Source organism: Epinephelus fuscoguttatus, linkage group LG11 (genome assembly GCF_011397635.1).
Source record: "Epinephelus fuscoguttatus linkage group LG11, E.fuscoguttatus.final_Chr_v1".
Lineage (NCBI taxonomy): Eukaryota > Metazoa > Chordata > Actinopteri > Perciformes > Serranidae > Epinephelus > Epinephelus fuscoguttatus.
The window spans coordinates 14,020,781-14,045,745 of record NC_064762.1 but is presented as its reverse complement, the minus strand read 5'-3'; the positions used below and the strand labels follow the sequence as shown (position 1 = coordinate 14,045,745).

At 39.6% G+C, this 24,965-nt stretch overlaps 2 protein-coding genes across 2 annotated transcripts in view; one reads left to right on the top strand and one right to left on the bottom strand.

Annotated features, from left to right (window-relative positions):
- The window catches only part of rps12 (ribosomal protein S12), a 434,687-nt gene that overhangs the window by 6,543 nt on the left and 403,179 nt on the right, over positions 1-24,965 (top strand). The gene's annotated exons all lie outside the window — the stretch shown is intronic.
- fndc4a (fibronectin type III domain containing 4a) overlaps positions 8,034-24,965 on the bottom strand; it is a 40,480-nt gene continuing 23,548 nt past the window's right edge. Inside the window, exons 4-6 of the mRNA XM_049589187.1 lie at positions 16,205-16,294; positions 13,406-13,539; positions 8,034-8,991 (exon numbers count right to left, since the gene is read on the bottom strand). Of these exons, the coding sequence (XP_049445144.1) occupies positions 8,950-8,991; positions 13,406-13,539; positions 16,205-16,294 (266 nt within the window). The 3' untranslated portion in view covers positions 8,034-8,949. The remainder of the gene's footprint in view (positions 8,992-13,405; positions 13,540-16,204; positions 16,295-24,965) is intronic.

Below are 24,965 nucleotides of genomic sequence, written 5' to 3'. Positions count from 1 at the left end.
AGAAGGAAGTGTGCATCTACTCATGGACAAAAGGCTCATGCTTGTAACCAGATCAGATCCGATTTCTTCATTGTCATTGTACAAACATACGACAAAATTCAGGTGCACTCAAGGACCAGGCCCATATATAAAATGAAATGTCATATATGTGTCATATATAGCATTTATTGGAAGGCAACAGTTCAGCGAAAGATGTAAATATTAATGGCGTCCTTCTCAGCTGAGCGTTAATGTTAGTTAGCTCAGTGGTGCTAGGTGCTAGCAGTAGATGCACTGTTCCCTCTGCGTGGTGATTCGGTTGGTGGGTGTAGTTTGGTTAATAAAATAGCTCCACAGGTGAGATGAAAGGTATGTAGTTTTGATTTTGGGGGGAAGTATCCCTTTAAAACCAAACCTTAAATTAGGAATGAACCAAAAAAAATCACACATCACGTTTATTAAAAAATAATTGTTGCTAGAAATTAATATTTATGTGCACCTGGAACACTTCAGAAAAGTTGTCCAGGGTTAAGATAAGGGCTTTTCTCCCTTTCTCATATTTTGCAGGTGTAAAACCCAGTCTAATCAAATTTGTGTGTGTGTTCTGTGAGACCGCAGTGCCCTCTGTGAGTGTTTGTTTAGTCTGATGACTGTTTACAAAAGTATGCAAATATCATTTTAATTTCCTAAGACGTGCAGGCTGCATCATGGCAGGGTGCCTCCAATCTTTATATCAGACTGTGCAGCACCAGCAGAGAGGGATAAAAAGAGAGGAAAAATTATAGTTTAAACAACTTTACGCAAGATCATTCATGGTAAATACAAATGACTAATGAAATAACTGGTCGGACAATATTTCTAAGAATACATTATTTATGTCACATTCATCAACCCATTCATTTTTATCAGCCTGCAAGGAGGCAGATGGCGAGGTGGAGCGTCAGCAGCACTCTGCCCTTGAAGTTTGATTTCTAATCCTGGACTGTACAGAAAACTCTGTGTGATCTCCCTGTCTGGTGGGTGAACAAAGACTCTGTGGAGAAGCATGCCTGTCTACGGGAGGGAGATCAGCCTGCAGTGAGCACCAAAGAAAAGAACTGTAGAAAAAGGGCACTTTGATATTTTCCGAGATCTCACTGGAGACTGAGAAGCTGCTTGGTGTTGTTTCATGTGCTGCATTGACAATCACAACACTTCTGCTGCCCGTTTGCTACGTCTGTGCGCCGTGGCGATGCATTCACAGTTTTAGGGTTTTTAAAATGCCTTTGTCATTGGCTTTGTTCATCACAAGAATGACATGAGATGCTGAGTCAATTACGAGCCCGCCTGCTTCACTTCAGCTGCTTCGTGCTCACCTTACTGATCTTTGACAGATCTGAGCTCACTGCACACAGACTACCTGCATGTCATGTCGGCAGAGTCTACAACAACAGCACCCTGGGGACCCCCATAGAAAACATATTTTTTAATGAACACATGACAATAACAAAATAAATACTGAACTTCCCAAACAAGAACTTTTAGTGCCATTTTTGCCAATAAATACTCACAAAACAATAAGCTCAGAGATGGGTGAAAAGGACAATTTAGGCATGTAAAGTGAGTAATTTGATGTCCTCTACTAAACAAGCACTCCCAGGATTCTAGGATAAGTATCTTCACAAGCTCTTCTTTAACAGTTTCACAACATTGCATTCCAGGATTTAAGTTAAAGTCACATAGTCACATATCGGCGTTTGGTTATGGACTTTCAATGTTCATATATGACAAGGTACCCTGGGTGTGTTGGTTGTTGACGTTCTGGGATGCCGTGTCAAGTTCTGCCTGTTACATGCATTCATAAGTGCTATATCGTAGGCAACTGGACTTGCTTGAGTTTCTTGAAGACGTTTCGCCTCTCATCCAAGAGGCTTCTTCAGTTGTAACAGACTGGTGCAGAGTCGCAGGCTTTAAACTCTGTGTGGGTGTGAACCCTAACAGACATCGTTGAGGCCACATGTGAGCTCTGAGTTTCAGAGTCGTTAAGATCACATGTGAGTCGTTGACCCACCTAGCCATCATGTCTATCGTTAGGGTGAGATGGGTCCAGGTGAGAATGGGTGTCACCTGGACCCATCTCACCGGCTTTTTTCATCTGAGGCTGATGCCGCAAGTCACCGCCCAAGTGCCGGATTTCAGTGACTTCGGAGTCAGACCAGGTTGTTAAACCAGATTAGAATTTACTGTGTCACTACAAATGATTATATTTAGTATAGTTTAAATTTTAGTATATGAAAGGTCACCTTGATAATACAGAGGTCAGCCAATATATTGGCCCACTTGCTAACAGTATCAAGACCGTATATCTTGGTGTCCTGTTTGACCAACATTTGAACTCTGAATCTTGTAGTACTAAGCTCATTCAGTCATGTTGTTTTTTCTAGTTGAGAAATATTGCAAAAATCAAACAAAACTATCAGCAAAAAACTTGGAGCTTGTAGTGCATAGTTTAATATTTTCTTGCTTAGATTATTGCAACTTCCGTCTTCACTTTTATGACATAGTCATTCATAGCTTGATTTCAAATGGTACAAAATGCAGCGGCCAGGTTGCTACCGAAAGTAGTCATCGTAAATTACTCAGATCATTTTGCTAATAAGCAACTCAACAAAACTGCTTACACATGTCACAAAACACATTTTCAGAACTTACCGTTTAGTCCATTGGCTTGGCTCACTTTTGTCTGAACCCTCTTCTCATTGTTCTGACTGTGGACCATACTGACGTTGAATCATAGAGCTCTGGGTAACCACAGACGGCGACAATTACTTTTCCTCAATTTCTGATTCTGGGTAACGCCAGGAGAATCTTGTGAGCCACTTGCGTGAGTGGACCTGCAACCCACTTTTGGACAACGACCCGCCAGTTTGGAACCACTGCTTCTAGCGGCTCCTAAAAACTAATTTCTAAAAGTTGGCCTTTTTATAAATTCTTTCGTATGTCATCAACACTTTTTATTTTGGTCATGTATACATATGTAAGTATGTACATTTATGTGTGTACTTGAGTTTTTATGTGTGTCTAAAGCCCCTTTTACCCTGCCAGATTTTCGGCGAATGTTGGGCCGTTTGGCTGGCAAGCTGCGAGCGTTTAGACACATAGAGCCGGATTGGCGAGTTGATCCGAGGTGACCAATTTTCCGCCTGGTAGGATAGACATATTGGCGGAACCAAGCTGATAGCAGGAATGAGCAGCTAGTAGCAAGAGGGAAACGCAAACCTGAAAGACTGGGGAGACAAGGAATTGTACGCCTTCCTTGTCCTCGCAAACGAAGAGGCCATTAACCGTCAAATGACAGGAACGGTGAAGAACGGGCCAACTTATGAGAGAATCGCAGAAGGACTGACCAGCCGCGGCTTCCCTCGGAGTACGTCATTGTTTATGTCACATGCTGAGCTGCACGTTTTGTTACTTGCTCACGCCCCCCATTGCCCCGAAAAAGGCGCATTCTGTATGAACAAAAGTATGTAGGCGGCATTTTGCTGCACTCCCCGATTTTGTTTTTGTAGCACAATTCCTATTTTAAATGGGCTAAAATGTGAAGGGCTTTGTAAATGAAGGTTTTAAAAAGTGCCATCGAGATAAGTTATTGTCAAAGGATAAATACAAACTAAATCCTGCTTAGGGCCCCCAAACTGTAGAGCCAGCCCTGAGAGAATTAAGAGTAATGGATGAGTGCTCTTTTCTGTCTGTTACAGCAGTCTGCAGTTAAAAGCAGTGCCGTCACTGTTCGGCATTCTGCAGCAACCCCAACCACCTCTGGCCCAAGACATTACAAGATTATTCCTCCTAACATGTACGGAACTTTTCTCGTAATACAAAATACTTTATAAGGTTAATAATCCACTACGTTCTAATTCAGGAATTCTTGCTTAACTTTGGGGCAACGTGTCTGATTCGTCCGTTGTGTCCTGGGATCTGCAAACGAACAGCTCATTTAGGATTAATAACTATATAATTAATTGCTAATTGGCTATTTAATATGATTTTGAAATGGCTAATTCACTGCTGATAAGGCGCTCCACACTGCTTTAATGGCTTTATGTAGAGTTGGGAATGGTCGCACTGTTTGATATTGAGAATCTGTTGAGACTGGCTCGTGGAGGTCAGACATGCAAAAGTTTAATTACTGAGGAAGTGGAATATGGTGGGCATTAACCTGTGGGCGCTGTGAATATTTCCCATTGCAGTTAGAGGTGTGACAGTGCAGTTTATTTAGTGCATGGCGATGAAACATCAGTCTAGTTTCTGCTGTATGCATGATGTATTTTCAGCGCAAAGTGCTATGAAACATTTTTCATGTACAACAGGAGCAGGATGAATGGCTGCATTTGTAAAAAGTAGGATTTAAGGATATGCAGTTGCAGCAGATTTTAACTTCAGCAAAACTTTTACCGCTGAAAAACTAATTAAACAAAACCAATACTATGATTTAAAAAAAAAAAATAGAAATAAAGTACATGTAGAGAACGGAGGAGGCTGCTGATATTGCTGCACATGGAAACATGGGGCTACAGTAATGAAAGTGGACTCCAATGTAAACCCTATATATATAAATCTATGTATTTATAGGTGCAGTATACACTTGGATCTCTGAATCACATCCAACCAAAGCTTATCTCAGCCGTAGCAACAGCCCATAAATCACCTCAACAACTAATGGAGGAAGTCTGCAGCGCTGCACCGAGACAGACTTAAGGATAAAAAAGAGAGGGTGTACAATATTACCTATTAATCCCTGGGAGGCTGTAATCACTTTCTATTTTAGGATGAGCTGTATTCTTAGATACTTCTGTGTAATTACATTTTTGATGAGGAACATTCCGGTTTAAAGGCCAGGTGAAATGGCTTATTGAATTTGTGCTGCAGCCGACAGTCTCGTGTCGTAACCTCTGCTTCTTTGTGGATAAGTGCAGCACTTGTTGGTGAGATAATTGCTTGATTTCTACCTTTTTGCTTATTAATAGAGGTTTTAATATTGAGTAAGGTGAGCAAATAGACACAACAGCTTCATATTTGTTTGTAATCAACGATTCATATTGTAATTTTTCGACTGGTGTCAGTCTGGCTCTAGTGGATTTCCTTTAAGCTGTCTCCAGGTCACAGAGCAACATCACCGAGAGCATCAAAGCAGCCTTTCAGTTCGACTCAAGAGCCGTCTCTTGAATTGTGGAGCTTTAACAAGGCATGAGTTGATCTCTTTAAAATCCCTGCCTGTTATCCTTTACATCACATCACAATCCCAGCTGTATTATGTAGCTGTCTCTCCTGTGTCAGACCTACAGTATGAGTTAGAAAACAGCACATAAGGTGTGACAAGAGCAGGTTAATGCTTTAGTTTCAAAAAGAAGTACAGAAAAAATAAAGCTGATTTTGAAGTCAGCTTTAAGCAGTTTTAAAATGATCAAATATTAATGGCCTAGTTGTTGCTACACTGAAAAAGATCCACAGATAGAAGGGGCAGACATATCAAAGGATCAAAGAGACAGAGATAGGGAGATTTCTTAACAATATGTTGTGGTTTTATTGTTTGGGGGGTTTATTTATGCTTATCTGTGCACCAAATTTACAATTGTTTTTTCTTCAAGGTCTTTAAAGCTGGGGGAGGCAGGTTTATTTTGGCATCATTGGGCATAAATCCCATAAAAGACTTTGAGCATATTGTAATTCATGTTATCTGAGAGACAACCAGACTTCTGCACCTCCTCTTGGCTCTGTTTTCAGGATTTAGAAAATCTAAACCGTGACGAGACACTTTGGCCAATTGCACATAATTTCAGAGAGAGACCTTTCCTATTGGCTATTCTATAAACGCAGATGTGTCCCTTCAGATGGTGAAAACTTGATTTAATGGCAGAGAATCCTGCAGAGAATGTTGCTATTCCAGCATTGGCAACAGCTGTCGACACTGCAAAGCAACCCAAAACAGGAAGATGGAAAAAGAGAGTCTCAAGGTGCTTTCACACCTGCCCTGTTTGGTTCGGTTCAGTCAAATTCAGGTTTGTTTGCCTCTGACCTTCTTGAAAAAGTGGTCTTGGTCCGGTTACAAACAAACTCTGGTGCGGTTCGTTTGTGGTGAGAACGTGTTCCGACCTGGATCTGAACCAACTGCAGTCACATGACACATTGTTTGGGTTAAACATGAGCATGTTACAGTCCTGGAGGATTATTAATGTGCACCTCCTCCTGTACTGCCTTAATATGCACATTCAGCACATCCAATGCATCAAAACATTGTTTTCTAGTTGGAGCCACGCCTCGTTTTCAAACTGTATGGTTTGACTAAAATGAACAATGACAGCAATATAGTCCATGATGAGCAGTGCTAAAATCAACCTGCGTAGTTGTCCCTCCATTGTGACATTAGAAAGTGCCACATTTATCTTGCAAGTGTACTCTTCTTCAACGTTTGCTTTACTTCCTGGATTTTTCCCACATGGAAATTCTGACCAATCAAGAGCAGCTTTCTCACACAAGGCATTTGATCTGGTCCTCTTGTAAATGCTGCCGTGAGAACACGAACCAACTCTAGGCAATTATACAACTTTGGAACAATTATTATTAATTGTCCCTGATTCAGACCAGAGGAGACCACTCTAGGGCTGACAGCAGCCTTAGTGAATCAAAATAATCCACAGACATTGTTGTAAGAAGTTTCCTACTGAACTACACTCAACAGCTAGATCACTGTGCAGAAGGAAGCGTGCATCTACTCATGGACGAGAGGCTCATGCTTGTGACAGTGTGAGATGTAAACATCAATGGTGTCCTCCTCAACTGAGCTGTAACGCTAGCTAGCTCAGTGGTGCTAGGTGAGGCATTTGATCTGGTCCGCTTGTAAATGCTGCCGTGAGAACACGAACCAGCTCTAAGCAATTATGCAACTTTGTGACAAAATCAGTCCCTGATTCAGACCAAAGCAAGACAACTCTAGGTCTGAAAGCACCCTAAAAGAGAGTCTGAAAATAACCAAATTAAAATGTGTATCAATGTCAGTGAAGCATTTCAGAGATGGCAACAAAAAATGTTGCTAATTGTTTTGCCTTCTGCTAACCAGAGCCAAAGGCTCACAGGTGCAGCTTCAAGGTTACGTTTATGTAGCTAATGTTAGCTAGAGCCTTGAATCACACCTTCAGTCAGCAACTGTAGCAACTTGAATTCAACCAGTGTAAACCAGTGCCAGAGATCTCATCCTGGATGTCCCAGACTTCTCATTGAATCAGCAAACTTTCTGTTGCTGCTGTTACACAGGTTACACCCACTTGCACTGGCGGAATTTGAGCCACTACAAGGTTTTGTATTTATAGCTGCTGCCTGCTCTCCACCTAGCAAAATAGTCTATAGTGGCGGCGAGTGAAGCAGAGGGACTGTAATGTGTGTGGCTAGCTAATTCTTGTCTCATTTGTGGTCTGATAAACAGAGAGCATGCTCTACATTGAAATAAGATAACACTGGGTTACTGTATAAAGCATGTGCATATGGCCGTGGTCGTCTGGTGGGAGGGGCTAAAGACAGAGAGGAGAGAGCGTTTTCTGCACAAAATACAGTTTTAACTACAAAATGCTGGTGTTGCACATAAAATATTGTACACATCAGCATTTTACATGTTCATGCACTATATGCATTTTTTACTTTCAAAATAAAAGGAGTGACAATAATTTTAACTACCATATCCTTACCTAATTAATTTGGAGCACTTTGAAGGTATTACCTGCGTTAAAACACTTTTTGTGACACAACCTGGCAAGCATTTTGTGCATGAGGTGCATTTTTTTAATGTACTGTAAGTCTCCGCCAGCATTTAATGCATGAAATGCACCTTTGTGACAGCTGGTGAGCGGTTTCTGTGTGAAAGTGCATTTTGTGCGCAGTGGGAAGTGATTTATGCACTGCGGTGAGAGAAACTTCATTACATTAGCTGCAACTTCGTGATGGGACATTCAAAAGAAGGTTTATTTTACACTTCAGGAAATACAATTGTCAAGAAATGTACAAGATCTGAAATGAAACGCCGGATGATAAAAGATAATGTCCTGGTCTGAAAGCAGGAGGAATAGAAGAAAACATGAACAGCTTCTCGGGACTGCAATCATGTTTATTTCTCCATTTTTGGCATCTAGGTTAGAATGCACATCAAATGCTATTCTACAGGCAAATGACCTGCATGCAACTGTAGTAAATGAATGAAATATGTACAGATATAATGCTTGTTATTTATGAAGTATGAAAAAATACAATGTTATCCAGAAAATGGTATTTAAATATTATTAGAAAAAATTAAGACATGTCATTGTGGCTGTTCTTACAAATGAATACATGTGTTTCCCTTCTTATTAACACTCTGCCCACAGCAGTCAGATAATATACATTTGTGATGAGATAATATATTAACACTGTTTGCAATGGAAAAATGTTGATTTATGTAAAGCGGAGTTTCCTATAACAGGTGAACAGGTGAAGGTGGTGGTGTCTAATTGCACATGCCAATATCAAAAATACACTGCGTATTTAAAGTCATGAAGACCAGCCTCCCAGAGATGGTTGTGTGTTTTGTATTGCAATAACATACCAAGCACCTGGCAAAGACATCAATGTTAACTGCACCATGGGTTAACATTATAGTTTATGTACTATCAACCTGTAGGAGTAGGTTTAGCTACTGTACTGTGTGTGTGTGTGTGTGTGTGTGTGTGTGTGTAAGTGTGTGTAGGGTCGTGTGAATGGGTGTGTACCTGTAGTTTTGTGTTTTCCTACAAATACCGTGTGCATGCATGTGTGTCCTTTGCAAAGACAGCCTCAGCCGACCTTATTCACTGATGACGACCCACAGAAACTATACATTTTATCAGCTTTTTTCCTCATCAGTGAGAAAGGTGGAAAATGCATTGATGGTAGAAGAGCCAGAGGAGTTTAACTTCAGCTTGCTTCTTCTTAGACTTCTATGATGTTGATGGATGGCACAGAAGGATGAAACTGCAACAGAAAAGATAAATAAAATCATGATTACTCTATTTTACTTTCTCCTCTGAAGACATACTTTGATCACAGAAGACAAATACATTGTCAGTATTACAGTAACCAGTACTTGACCTGGCAGAGAAAATTGGTGCCATGAACACAGGTAGCACCAGTGACAGCTGTGGTGGGAGATATTATGTTTTTAAGTTGTTCGTAAATCCATCTGTCCGTCTATCCGTACATCCGTTCCATTCTCTTGTATGCAAAACCCAAAGAATGCCTTAAGAGAATTTCTTTAAATTTGGCACAAATGTCCACCTGGACTCAACAATAAACTGATAAGATTTTGGTGGTCAAAGTTCAAGGCCACCTTGACCTCATCTGTCTCATTCTTGTGAGGGCTATATCTCAAGAACATCTTTAGGGGAATTTTTTCTTAAATTTGGCACAAACGTTCACTGGGACACAACAATGAACTAATTAGATTTAAGTGGTCAAAGGTCATGATCAATGTGTCCTTGCATCCATCTCATTCTTGTATATGTAACACGTTGGGGAATTTCTTCAAATTTGGCACAAACATTGGACTCAATGATGAACTAATTAGACTTCGGTAGTCGAAGGTCAGAGGTCAAGGTCACTGTGACCTCAAAAAAACATGTTTTTGGCCGTAACTCAACAATTCTCACACTAATTATGACAAAATTTCACGCAAATGTCTCATAGGATATCGTGATAAAGTGATGACATTTTATATCCAAAAGGTCAAAGGTCAACTTCACTGAGACATCATAATGTTCTGCAAAAACACTTTTGTGGCCATTATTCAGTGTCATATCTCAGGAACAGAAGGGGAGACACTTGGTCAGATACTGAATAGGTGACACCAATCTTGGGCGCCCACCTTGAAACTGTGCTGATTGTATAGATCTTTTGTGCTGCCGAAGGAAAGGCGTGTGTGAAGCACCCATGTTTTCACAGACATGAGGCATACATTCACAAGGTGGGAATTTTAGTTTTAAATCTCTTTTTTACAACTGGGTTTTGTATAATCTGACAGTGATTTAGCTTTTTAGACGTTTTTCCTACTTTATCTGTATTCATATGCAGATAGCTGATGTGTTGTCTGGACCTGTCTGAAGTTGCTACTCGACTTGTAAACAATGTAAACAACATATATATATATATATATATATATATATATATATATATATGTATGTATTTCTTAACAACATCAGTTTTTCAGGCATTCAAGATCAATAGTTCAACCTTTAATTCTATGTTTTCATGAAGATGTTTTTATTCAGAAATTGACCCTGATCAGTCTCAACACATCCACTCTCTTGCGTAAGCCATCGGTGAGACAAAACACCTTAAGGACTTTTGCTAAAAACATTTACACTATTGACTGACACTAGAGAGAGTTTTTGAAGTCCTGATACAAACTTCTCTGACAGAAACCTTACATCAACATCTGACCACCTAATGAGGACTGGAAGGAGAGATAAGCCAACACAATGAGGAATTCTACAACGATTGCCCCTCGGCTAATTTAAACAAGAGAACTCAATATGTTTCTACGTTAAATCCCAGCCAGAGGTCGACACTCACAATGCAAATTACCTCAATTATCGATTGGTCATGGCCTCATTACTGAGCTGTGACTGAATATATCTGTTCACACACCCAAAGCTTCACCTGTGACTTGACTTTATATTTTTTTAAGATATGGACTTTAATTTACGTTTGACCATCCCAAGGTTTCAACCCTAAACTTACTGTGTTTTATTACAACACATTCAACATATGTTTTACCTAACAGTCGTGCTGCTTGTATATTATTTGGATGTAGAGACTGCGGAGGAGGAATGGGTCCTTGGAGATTCTTGTCATTATATCTGTAGCAAAGATCTAATTTCTATCAGGTGCTTCTTTGAATGAAATATTTATTTTTTCCCAGAGGAATATTATTTAGTGGTCAAGGTTACATTTTAAATGAAAAAGAAGAAATGAATTGGCATATAGTAGTACAGCAGTCTATGCACAGTAAAGGTGAATTCAAGCATTTAACCTAGGTAAGGTGAAGTAATGTTTACTGTACTTGGTATGTGCCAAAAAATGAGTAAGCTTTTACATATAGCATGATCTACAACAGATTTATATGAGTGAAGTATAGTTGCAGAGGTTAGGTTTTGGAAAAGAATCATGGTTGGGTTTCATCACATTACGCTCTTAAATTTACATAGGTTAGGTTTAGGAATATTTAGTTACTTAGGTTAGCTTTAAAATGTTAAGTTATGTAGGTTAGGTTAAGAAAAACAATCATGGTTGGGCATTGTCATGTACTTAATGTAAAGTTACTTGGTTTAGGGCTTTTAAGTTACACAGGTAAGGTTTATAAAAAGAATCATGGTTGGGTGTTGTCATGTTACTGCTTCACGTAAAGTTATGTAAGTTAAGTTAAAAAGGTAAAGTTACACCAATGAAGTAAAGTTACTAAGGTTAGGCGTAGGATTATAAGTTACGTAGGTAAGATTTAGGAAAGAATTATGGTTGAGTGTCCTCATGTTAATACTTAACGTAAAGTTATGTAGGTTAGGTTTAGGAAAGTAAAGTTACGTAGGTTTCATTCAAAAATGTTAAATAACGTAGGTTAGGTTTGGGCACTGCCATTTTATGTATTTAACGTAAAGATATGTAGGTTAGGTTTAGTAAAATAAAGTTATGTGCGTTTGGTTTAGGAAAACAGTCATGGTTTTCTTTTGTCACATCACTTAATTAAAAGCTGCACAGCACAGGTTTAGAAAAGTAAAGTTTAGGATTTTAAGTTACGTAGGTAAGGTTTAGGAAAAGAATCATGGTTAGTTGTTGTCATGTTACTGCTTAATTAAAGTTACGTAGGTTAAGTTAAGGAAAGTAAAGTTACATAGGTTTGATTCAGAAATGCTAAGTTACGAAGGATTGGTTTAGGAAAAGAATCATAGCTGGACACTGCTATGTTATGTACTGAACGTAAAGTTACATAGGCTAGGTTTAGGAAAGTAAAGTTATGTAGGTTTGATTCAGAAATGCTAAGTTACGTAGGATTGGTTTATGAAAAGAATTATAGTTGGAGATTGCCATGTTACGTACTTAACGTAAAGTTACATAGGCTAGGTTTAGGAAAGTAAAGTTATGTAGATTATGTTTAGAAAAAGAACCATGGTTGGGTGTTGTCACGTTACTGCTTAACATCAAGTTATGTCATTTAAGTTCTGAAAAGTAAAGTTACTTAGGTTTGAAAATATTAAGTTACATACATGTAGGTTAGGTTTAGGAAAACAATCATGGTTGGGCGTTATCATGTTACATACTTAAGGTAAAGTTATGCAGGTTAGGTTTAGGAAGGTAAACTTACATTAAGTTTAGGAGTTTAAGTTATGGAGGTAAGGTTTAGGAAAAGAATGATAGTTAGACATCATCACATTACATAATTAACGTAAAATTACATAGGTTCTGTTTAGAATAAAAAACATGGTGATGATGTACTTTAAAATAACTCAAAGCTCACGTGGTTTCATACAGGATACAAACACCTGTCTCCTGGAGGAAAGTCCTGTTTGTTTTATCATTCAACACCCTGTCCTCAACTGATGTTTGCTCATTCTGCTACTTCTGTTTTTACTCCTGTCAGCGCATTTGTCTTGTGAATTCAGGTGCAATACTTTTTGTAGGTATACGAACAGTGCATGAGAATAGCCTGGACCATTTATTGTCCTTGGTTTGAGTTAAGATTTTTATAACTTCACACTAAACTTTTTTTCTAATGGAACATACATAAGCATTCTCCACATGTCCCCACATGCAAATTGCATTCGCTAATCAAATAAATGTCAGTCTGTGCCTCGCATTTTAATCATGGGAACAGCTGCCTGCTGTTATATGAGAATGTGTGGGAGAGTGAAGCACAGGAGAGACAGTTTTAGTTGGCCAACAGTATATGTGGACCTGCTACCCACACCATCACCAGGCAGTATTTTTAATTTACTGATTAAGCATCATCTCCCAATAAATCCATCATAATCACTGGCATTTTGGGGCTTTTTGGTTTCCAGCCTGTGCAGCAGAGCCAGATGCACCTGTATCCTACAAAACTACAGTAATCATGTTAATATCCACCATAACCATGTCTGCCAAAGTGCCAAGTGCCAAAGAGGTGTGCACTTCATGGCAGTGTGAGCTGGCTGAGCACACGGCAGATTAGATTACATTAATGTTATTATTCACTGGAGGAAATCGTTTCTGCAGGATGCTTCTTCACAAACAGCAAAACTGAATTCCATTTAACTGCTTCAGATTCAGGGTCGTGGGGAGAGACGCTGTTAGTGTGCACACACAGCTGCTTGAAAAAGCCTTCATGTGCACTTGTGTTCAGAGGTGTCATGCTCACCTTGCTCCTCAGCAGCCCTCCACTGTGGTGCTCCGGTGTGCTCCTCTCTGACGACGGCTTGGCCTTCTCCTTATTGTTGCTGGAGTCGTTGTCCTTGATGATGTCATACTGCCGGCAGAACAGGGCAATAACAGCTGCCGGGAGGTGAGAGATGGGCACATGTGCGACACACACACACACACACACACACACACACACACACACACACACACACACACACACACACACACACACACACACACACAAATGAGGACAGGAATTTAGTTGCGAGGCAGCAACTGTCACTCACAGACATTTCACCACTTCCTCTAGCCGAGCACGTTGAAAGGCCATGTGGATAATGGAATTCTGCTCCCATGGGAGGGTGATGGCTGTGCCTTTATCTGAAGGCTTGGAAGACAGTAATTCTCCATGGAGTTGGCTTTGCTACAATATGCAGTCTGCCAGATGCAGTTCTGCCTCCAGTTTGGATAAGTACTGAATGCTCACAATTAACTTCCTTGCTTCACTGAGGTTATGAATTTCTATGAGAATGCTATCATTAAACATTCAGAAACTGATATGGAGTGCTGGTAATGACAGCTGAGAAATAGAAGCGTGATTCATTTAATTAAGAAATTATTATTATTCATGCATCACATAAGCGCTCTGTAATATTGCAGCTACATATCACTGTCTGTAGCTGAGAGACATTCATGGTCCGCATTTCTACATTTACACTGGTTTGCTTTGTAGTTGAATTACAGCAACGTTTATGTGTTTGAGAAGTGATTTGTCTGCATTTAAATGGTTTACATTACAATTTATTATAATGTTGTTTTAATGGGACATTTTCCTCAGCAAAAATCTTTAAAGCCTTCATTCATCTTATGCGCTTTTCAACTAACAGGCCCTCGTTAAGCAGCAACATTATTCAATATAGCAGATGAGACTGCAACTTTTCAGACTTATAATAAGCAGCAGAAGCTATAAAGATAAAAGATAAAAGAAAATCAAATAAATAAATACAGAAGTACACAACTATCTTTTGCAGACTCAATGTTTGAAGGTGTTATATGCCTCATAAAATTCAGAGAATAATGTGACTTTAAACAGGGACTGGATTCAAATGAGCAGTCAATTACGAATGCGCCACATGTGGTGTTTTCATTCTTTCACTCCCACTCGTCACAGCCTCCGTGTTACTTTGGTTTCTCTCATTAGTATTATTTAACATCTCACTCTGGTGCTCGGGGGTGGGAAAACCCCGCTCCTGGCAGCCTGTCAGATATGCCACTTCTCATTGTGCCTCAGCACTTCATTAATCAGCACACTTCCTCAAAGGAGTAGAAACTCATACATGGATGGAGAGGCTTAGATACAGAGAGTGCTCAGAGACGCCTGATGTTGGTTTGACATTGTTGAAGCCAAAAAAGCCTAAAAAGAGACGGGGCATTCAGACGTTGCAGATTAATTTTTTCAATCAGGTTTTTGGACTTTAACGTGAAGCTTATTGATTAGTGTATCAGTGTATTGATGTATTCTACAGTGTGAATCCTCTGTCAGCTATGTGTCATTAGTCTATATCACTGAGGCTGACAATAAATAACAAGTTTCAATTCCACTGGAAAAATCAAATTATCTTTTAGCTTATTTGGCAATATTTTAATGTCATTTCACCACTGACAACAGCTGATCAATAATATCTTGTGCTTTGCATTGGATTTATAGTTATTAGACAATATTGAATCTTCATTCAGGCTTTTACAGTAATTACTCTCAACGTTAGGAGACACACTGAGATATGTGTTACTGTGACAGCACAAACAACTAAAAGCTTATTATAGAGACAGTATATTATATCACTTGTAATAAATGAAAGTAGTGATTTATTAAATCAAGTGGTGCCATTAATACTTAAAGGGATACTTCACTATCCAAATGACCATTTACATATCAGTTATTCATTCTGTGTTAAATTAAATTTGTGAATAAACCTTTGTTTTTCTTGCATGCCTCCATGTTGAACAAAGAATCCAAAAACTAAGAAAATTCGTGAATGAAAGTAAAGCAACGACGACGATGGCGACTACAGGAAAAACCTTAGCAATGTGTAAAACGGTAGCAAGGAAACATCTAGTAGCGCCGCCCAGTCAAACGCTAATAACTTGTTACTTCCTAAATTTACATTTTAGGGGGCAAATTATATATTTAACTTATCCACCGAACATTTGTAGATGTCGGTATGACTTTGTTTCAGTTGTGTATGCATCCATAAGAAATACCACATCCCACGTTGCCTCAAATACTATTCAATCTTAACACGTCATAAATGTTAATAAGGTAACGTAAGTCCAGTCAGTTTGTTTGGGAAACGTATTCATATAGATAAAGGCCCAAAACATACATTTAATGTTCTTTATCATACTTAAAGTGTTTTTCCTCTTCATTCACTGTGATTCACTTGTCTCATTGTTATATTATATACAATATAATGTTGATTAAAAGGGGCACTCTGCATATATCCACCATTTTAGTTCATTTTTAGAAACTCTTGTATATGTCTTACTCCTATTGTTACTCTATTAGGAACTGGTTTTTGCTTTTGCTCCTTCAACACTTTATATCTTGTGTATTTTTAATATTTTTGACTGATATTCAGTACTCTATTGTTTCAAAAAACTGGGCCTAGTGTGTGACCCTGAACCGAGGAACCCTCTGGTTGTTCTGGTTGTTACAACAAAATTCCATTGAATTGAACTGAATTGAATTTCTATTAAAACTGAATCATTACTAATCACATGAAGTCTACAAACCTACCTGCCCACATGACCAAGACCACCACAATTATGATCATCTCTCCTGTTTGTAGATGCCGGGACTTGTCCAGGCCCTGCACAGTGGGGTCATCTGGGAGAGGGCACAGACAGGACAGATAAAGTCAATAGTAACAGTCCATAACATTGAGTACTCATTATTCAGTCCTTCCTTTTATTTATATAGAAGGGACAACAGAAACACATCAGGCATTAAAATGCAGTAGGATAAAATCACAAACAATGGCTTCAAACACTTCTTTAGAATTCAGATATCAGCTTCACTCAGTGTAAGTAAAAACTGAACATTAACCTTCACAAAGGTAGCATTAGTTGCAGAGCCACTTAACTGATTTTCCTGATAATATAAGACCTTAAAATCACATTCTGCCAATAAGGACTGGACAATAAGGACACTCCCTTCATCTCTCATGACTGTTACGCCATTTAACAAAAACCGTAGTAGTCAGAAAATGTGGTGGGCATTACCACGAATCAATCCCATAGCATTAATCCTCCTTTAAGTGGATTGACTATGGGCCTATTTCCACTCTCCAAACTATCTCTTAAACCCGCATGGATGGAACTCTTCCAGAGCACCACTCTTCCCAATTGCCTCTTTTAGTGAATCAAGTTGTCAAGAAACTGGCCCAGAATGCCAGATTGTCAGCTCTCCTCGCATGATGGCTATTATGGAGGGGGGTCAATTATAGTGCCACGCTCATTTAAGTCTTGGTACTAGTGTGCATGAGAATGTGACTGGAGAGAGGGTAGGAGCATGTCACAGTAGAAAGTGAAAAACAACCTCAAATCACAGAGAAGTGCCTGATATTTATATGTACTGGTGCAGTGCGTGTTCAAAACATGCCTGTTTGCAACAGACAATTGCCTAGCCTCTGGCATTGTTGCTTGCAGCTCTCTCGACAACTAACAAACAACAATTTGTTAGTTGTATAATTTTACACTAGACACTGTGTTTCCTGGGGATCTGAGCTATACATCTGCCAGGACAGAGGCAGTCTCTGGTTAGAATATGTGCGTCATTTGGGTGCAAAAGCTCACACAAACATTTTATGGCCTCAATGAAGTCAAAGCCAGGCTATTTCCAATGTGTTTTCATCTCTACTCGTCATATTTGGAAGCTGGAAGCAGCCTTTTGCGTTGTTTCTTGACGCAGAAGGGTAGGCGGTAAGTTTAGGCAGCAATACTACTTGGTTAGGGTTAGGTAAAGATTGTGATTAATGTTAGTCATGGCAGTTGATTCAGGAGACTAACCACTCATAACTTGACGCTGACTTCCAGTTTCACATGGGACACAAACACCGGTCTAGCGGGTCAAAGTCCTATGCTTGTTGGACCCATACACTTCCCCTCCCACCCGTCCAAGCAGACCTTTGCACTCTTTATATACTACACTTGACCGTCTAATAATGACATGGATGGGTTTACATTTGAGTTACTTAAAAACCCAATGCACCATCGTTTTTATTGGATCCCCTGCAGACTGTTCTCAGATCAGGAACAACGTTGACAGTTTGAAGCGCTGCAGTTCTGAAGGGGCGCTTCTTCACCTACTCTGGGAACGTCCCATGATTCAGAACTATTGGATAATGTTTCATGGACGAATAAAATCATTACCCGGATTAACTTGGAGTTCTGCCCGAGGCTGTATGTGCTCAGTGACCCACAAATCTCACATCTCACTGTGGAGCCAGGGACTTTATTCAGACCAGTATAATGATGAGTAAGTAAATTATAATTATAATTATAAGGAAACCAGGGGAGTCCTCTCTTAAGGAATGGTTCACAGAGTTGCATCATATGAACAAATCTCTTTCAGTTCTGAGGACAGGGTGGAGAAATATGTGGTGAAGTGGGGAGGTTACTTGGAGCACATTGTTGGTATGGACGTATCTTTCAGTGAATCGTACGCAATGTGCATGGTGCTCTGTTGCGCGCTTTTTGAGTGTCTGAGAGCTAATCAGCTGCTCAAAGATCAGAGTGGATAGTGGTGCGTATGTATTTGCGTCTCGTTTATTTTACATTTTTATTTTATTATTTTATTTAGTTATTTTGTTTTTCTGACACTTTTTTATGCCTATCTCACTCTTTATGTTAGAAAAAACGGAAAAAGTTCAATAAAATCTTAATGAAAAAAAAAAAACAAAAACCCAGTGCATCTTTTAGAGACACTAAAGGGCACCCCTGACGGCATTATAGTGATCCAGGTGAAACTGCCCAAGCAGTTTATTTTTCCGCCCTGGAAGAGAAGCCAGGCTGCTATTTCTAAGAACAAACGTTTTTATTCCAAAATTTTGTACAGTGTAACATCTCTGGTCTCTTTTTCTTCATCTGTTCTTGAATGTTCTGTAGTGAGTGATGAAAGATTGCCAGTAGGGGTCCCCTCTCAATACACTACACAATGTGTACTTTTGGTGGTAGTAACGCACTCCTAAAAGGTATGTCCAGTCTATCTACACCTGTCCTTGGACAGGGAAGACAGATGGTTTGAAAGAGGTGTAAAAGAATCCATCTATGTGAAATTGGAAAAGCCATCTCTCAATAGAGAAGGAGGTCTGCGACACCACCTATCCCCCACCTATAATGCTGTCCTTTCATCCTTGCCCAGGAGGTTTAACAACTTAACCTCTAAAAACAATGGTCGTTCACAAATGGCCTCATGTGACTCTAACGACTCCAACTGCAGTGTTGCAGCAGGAGTTTCAACGACTGTCACTGACACACCATTGAAGCACTAACGAACCAGTGACATCATTGGCCTTGTGAAGACCCCCCCAGAGGTTAAATACCTGGGTGCTTCCACACCAGTTTGTCAGACTAGTTCCAGCCTAGTCAGACAAGCATGAACTGATGAAGCCTCTTGGATAAGAGGTGAAACGTCTTCTAAGACAAAACCAAGTCCAGTTGCGTTCAATTCAATTGCCTTGAGGTATGTCCTGTAGATTTTAAGAACTCACACTCAACGCTGCACTTCCTTGGTTCCTCAGCAACACACCCACCAAGTGTGAAGGTGGTCAGATGAACAAGTGTTGAGAAAATAGAGGAACAGACAGACAGACAGATTTAATTTACATGAATCATTTTGCTTGTCAGAGGTTCGTCTTTGATTTCAGGTGTGTCGGTTCGGTGTCAGCAGTGATGTAGGCATTGAGGGAGCTGAGCCAGAGGGCAGAGAAGATTGATTTTCCCAGTCCATCTACCCTCCAACCCTATGACCCATGGTCATGAGCTTTGGGTAGTGACCGAAAGAATGAGATTACAGATACAAGGAGCTGAAATGAGTTTCCTCCATAGGGCGGCTGGGCTCAGCCTTAGAGATAGGGTGAGGAGCTCAGACATTTGGAGGGAGCTTGGAGTGGAGCTGCTGAAAGTCCAAGTTTATGGTGGATGGGTCCAACGGACATTTTTCCCCAAGTAAGCGTTGTTTGCATCCCATAAGATTAGACAGCCAAACCCTAAACTGAACTGTGTGTTTGTTGTTGAAGGAAAAAAACATCAATTCACGTTATTGTACCATTGTACCAATGTAGTGCTATTATTTTGAAAGAGACTGTATGTAAACGGTAAATTTCCTGTTTAAACAGAAGTGTATTTTGAAAGAAGACAATGCATGTAACCGGCAGAACTTGACATGGCGTCCCAGAACGTCAACAACCAACACACCCAGGGTACCTTGCACGTCGTATCTGGATGTGGAAAGTCCACAACTGAACATCGATATGTGACGAGGTCGGAGGCAGAATGTGTTGCCAACTGACATCTACTGTATGCAATATGTCAACTATGGATAAGTACCCCTTTAATATTTAATAACGCCACTTTATTGCTATTTAACTTTTCTTTTTATTGTATTTATTATAGCTTTGGTACAGAAGTTGCAAACTCTGTATCTCCTTGTATTTGTACAATAACAATAAAGATATTCTACCACTTCTCCGTCAATACAAAGAAGAGAAACGGTTACAGCGACCAGCTCTTAAATACAACACTCATGTAGGTTTAAGAAAGGCTTAAAAATCCCATCCTGTCCTTTGTTATATCTTCTCACACTGAGCTCTGGAGTTGATGTCAGGCTGCACATTACACCTAAATGTCAGGTCAGGACTCAGGTCAGCGCTAAGTGCGGCTGGTGCTCCTGTGAGTTGCTCTCCAGTTTATTAATCCCACATCTCCTCCATCTGTCTAAAGACAACCTACTGAATAATAAACCGGCTCTTCTGTATACATGAAAACAGAGTTGTGTTTATGCATTGAGAAACTACTGGTAGAAATCTGTTTCAGTAATGAATTTAATTGGCTTCTGTATTCTGCACGACTTTCCAACTGAACTGCTCGCTCCAGTTTGCTGTTTTGATCTAATAACCCTACTTAATTTTAAAACATGCTTGGTACGTGCACACAGTAGCGTGCTGATAGAGTACGTGCATATTTGATGCAATAGGTTTCATACCACAGAGTGAGTGAACAGTTTCCAGATGACCTGAATAACATGTCCTGCTACTGTATCATGCATATTTCATGTTGTGGCACCGCACTCAGATATGCTGTGTGATTCTCTGCTACAGCAGAGAATGTGGTGCAGCCAAAGAGTTGTTGAGTGTTGAGATAATTAGTCGACCTCCCTTCTGCTCTTCCCAAATCCCAGGATGTCGTTTGTGGCTGTGAACTGTGTCGGCAAACTGTGTAACAACACACCAGGGGGGCTGTACTGTTGTCACAAAGATGCATCATGTGATTTATTCTTGCATAATGTCTCCTGGAGACTGAGCGATTGTGCTTTTTAGGTGTCATGAACTGAAAAACAAAAGTTGAATACAGTGCAGTATCAACCTATATGCATGTGTATATGAAATATTCTGAGTATCAGTTCAGGTCAAAAGAATATTTTGCAGGGAGCACACAATGTGTAGCGCACCGTTGTCTCAGTGCTGTTATTAGGAGAGCCTAGGTGTAGCTTCTTACTCAGCAAAGACAGCTTGACATCTCTTTGAAGTATTACACAGTAATTGTGTCTAAGGGGACCACCTACCTAGTTAGATTTGACTGCTCAAGGCATCCATGCTTTGAAAATTCTGTTCTTTTTTTTTTTTCTCTCTCCTGTGCGAAACAGTTTGACAGTGCAGTGGCAGCAGGTCATATTTTACACAGCTTCATGTCTTTGTTCGGGAATGAATTATATATATGGATGTTTTTGTATTAACTGTAGCATCGCTGTTCATGCTAATGAATACAGCATGTTAATTTTCCCACTTTAATTGCAGCTCTCTGTCTGTAAGCAAAAAAGGATCACCTACAGTACAATGAATCTCACATCCTAAATCCCATGTATTTCAAAAAGTGCCTCAGCTATGGTGGAATAATATCTCAGTGAAATTCTTTTTTCAGGTCTTCAAAAAAATTGTTTAGTTTGCCAATGTATATACATAGTCACTGCTTAAATTAACCCTCTATGGTACACAGTATGATGCCAGTTGTAAGGTATCACAAGGGGAACTACACACACTTTCAAAATTCATATATGTTATTCCTATGGTCTATAACAACTCAGATCAAAGATTCATGACAAGATGAGTTGACACATGTAACTACTTGCAATGCACCGTTCTGCAACATTCTAAAAACCTGCCGGTTCACACCAATGCAACTAGATGAGATGGTGTATCATCACTATGCAACAACTCTCTGTACTTCTGTTCTGATTTCCAGCTTTTCAGGCTTATTTTGTGGCTGAATATAATTTGTAGCTTCTTAAAATATGAATGAGGATAGTGATAGTGAGATACTGGCTACAGCTGCATTTGTAGTAGTGATGAAACGGCGAGAAACAGAAATAAAAAAAGCATCAGATAGACTGTGTTCATAATAAATACACCACATTAACAACACACAGCAAGCAGCAGTAGCGACACCAGCACACCAAGAGGATGGAAGTAGAGGGCTCGGCAGGGACGACACGCATTTTGACTGGCTGTTGAAACAGGTGACATGCTTTAAGTATTAAAACCAGCCGCCGGTGATTTGACCAGCTGAATTGCAGGTGACACCATCAGCCGGCTTGAGTCGAGCTCAGACGGCCAGTTCACACAGCTGCAACTTTTCTCTGCAACGTTCTAACATGGTTTTGTCTCGTCACGAATCTTTGGTCTGAACTGGGCTTTTGTTAACATGAATAACTCTCTGACAAATCCAAAAGCTAGAGTGCTAAAAGTCAAATTTGTATAAAATCTGGAGCTGCTCCGTAGACAGTGAATGGTGAAAGATGTTGTAGACCTCGGGGAATGTTCAGATTTTCTGTTTCACAACTGAGACTACAACAGAATAAAACTCATTTGGTTAAAAATAGAAAACAAACAAAATCAGGCTCCAATTCATTGTCTATGGAGCAGCTCCAGACTTTATACCCAATGACATTATAAGTTTAAGACTTCTCTTGTTTCTGGCTTTGAGTGAGAGCAGCTCATGTTCGTAAATACTGATTGAACCACTGGAATAAATGCATTTAAGTGTCAGCATATTTCTGCAAACTCTACGTAAACAATTCATCAAACCAAACTATCATTACCCTCTTCAAAACCAAGTACTGGATTTTATTCCAGTGTTTGATTATTTGCTGCACATTTAAATGCCTGCTTTCAGTTTTTTAGTGTGTGTCTTTCCTGACAGGCTGTATGTTGACACAATTAGTTGTGTTGCTGCTGGGTTGCTCGCAGCTTGATGTCTTCCTCACAGCTAAGTTCTAATTGATTGCTATTTCTAACCTCCTCGTCTTTGGAGAGTCATGTAATAATATTGCATTCATTCTGTAAATGGAGGAAGGATGTGTGTAAAATATAAGCACAGTCTACTCTGCAGAGAGGACTGCATATTATATTATGCTGCATTATAATGACCTACAAACACCTATAAACCCTTAAAAGCAATACCAAAAAATGTCATGGTGGGAAATTTATAAATGCATGGTATAACTCATTTGCATTTCAACAATTTCCCATTACTTAACTGGAAAATAAAGTACATTAACAATTAAAAAATAAACTTTTCTCATCCATTATTGTGAGTTGGTTTTTTTCCAGACTATAAATGACAGAAAAAGATGTTTCGAGGCCATTTTTGTGACAGAGATGATAGTACTGAATCATGTAAGGAAGGCCCCTTGAATGGGACACAGCATGGCCTCTGGAGAGTCATGTGACAATACAAACAGTGCTACTGGTGTCCTTAAAACGCCTGGCTCTTTTTTAAAGCACTGCATCATATTGGGATGCACTGTGTGAGTGGAAACAGCCAAAAAAGGTTATGTTACCTGACCTGTGTTACCTGGCAACACAACGGTACCACAGAGGGTAAATTAATGGAATACACCTGAACTGCTGACATACAACAAAAATCGATCTTAAAAAATCCCCGCTCCTCTGACCACAACATACCTCACTCTTAAAGGGCAGACAACACAGCACTCAAACATAAAGTCTGATTAAAAGCTGTCTGTGGAACTAATGAAATTGAAATAGACTTTGGAACGATGTATCGATCCTATGGAGGAAAAAAAATCCACATCTAAATTCAAATTCTCTAACAACATGTGGCGTGTATCCTGCCAGGAAATGCTTTATATGAAATAAATTGATTCTGAATCTGGCTCAGGGCAGGTGTACATTCAGCAGCAATGCACTAATATGTAATCACATTATCAAAGTGAAATGCATTGCCGGAAAAAATAAAGAATGAAAGCGTTATTGATTCATGGGTATCATAGCTCTGGCTGTTGGGAATGCCGGGGATATACCGCAAATTAATTTAGTTTCAATAGGAGGCACTTGGCTGTGACAAAGGATCTCTGAAATGGCTCTGTGATGCTGGAGCCAAGTGGATTAAAAAAGGCTTTTTAAAGGAACAATGGTCAGTGGCAAGATCCTGAACAAAAAACGTCACATTAAATTAGGGTGCATTAAGGTTTATGTCGGATGTAGTATGTTGCTATTTTTAGGAGACACTGTAAACATCCTTTCAGAGAGGACAAGTTTCCAACCAGCATCAGCTTGCCACAGGATGACAGGATTCAAGTGTCCAGGGGTAACATTGCTGGTATCTTTGTAACAGTTTATACAGGATTGAAAACACAGATAAAATGTCAAACATTTAGCATTTGTACATGGTTTTATTCTACTCCTTGCATAGATAAACTCACCTGATGTGTGTGCATCCAAGTATTAGTTAAACTAATGTAGACACAGAGAATATTTTTAGTATCTCTGAGGTACCGTTCATTATGCGTTGCTCATGTTTTTGTAGTTTATTTCCATTACTTTGAGGCTGCACGTTTCTTTTTTATATTTTCTTTCTTACTGATTGCACCAGTGGTGTTATTTTCAGTGGTGGAAAGTAACTAAACACATTTACTCAAGTATTGCACTGTGAGTGGAAACTAAGCAGCAGCCTTTGGGGCTGTAAAATGAAGCCAACTTGGAGGTGCCAGAAATTGCAGCCACTTCAGGCTGGCTCCAAAAGCGAGTCAATCCCCATAGACCCTCATGTTAAAATGTCCAACTTTACAATAGAAATAAAGATGTTTACAGCCTGGAACAAAACATGGTTTTGGTCTCAAAGCTAATTTCAACATTTATAACAACTGTACGAGGTGTGAATTTTTACCTATCTCACCCAATTACTTTTTATTAAGGCTTTAAGTTATGCATATTTTTTAAGGGAGGGACTGTTTGAGTGACACGTTCTCTGTGAGGCAG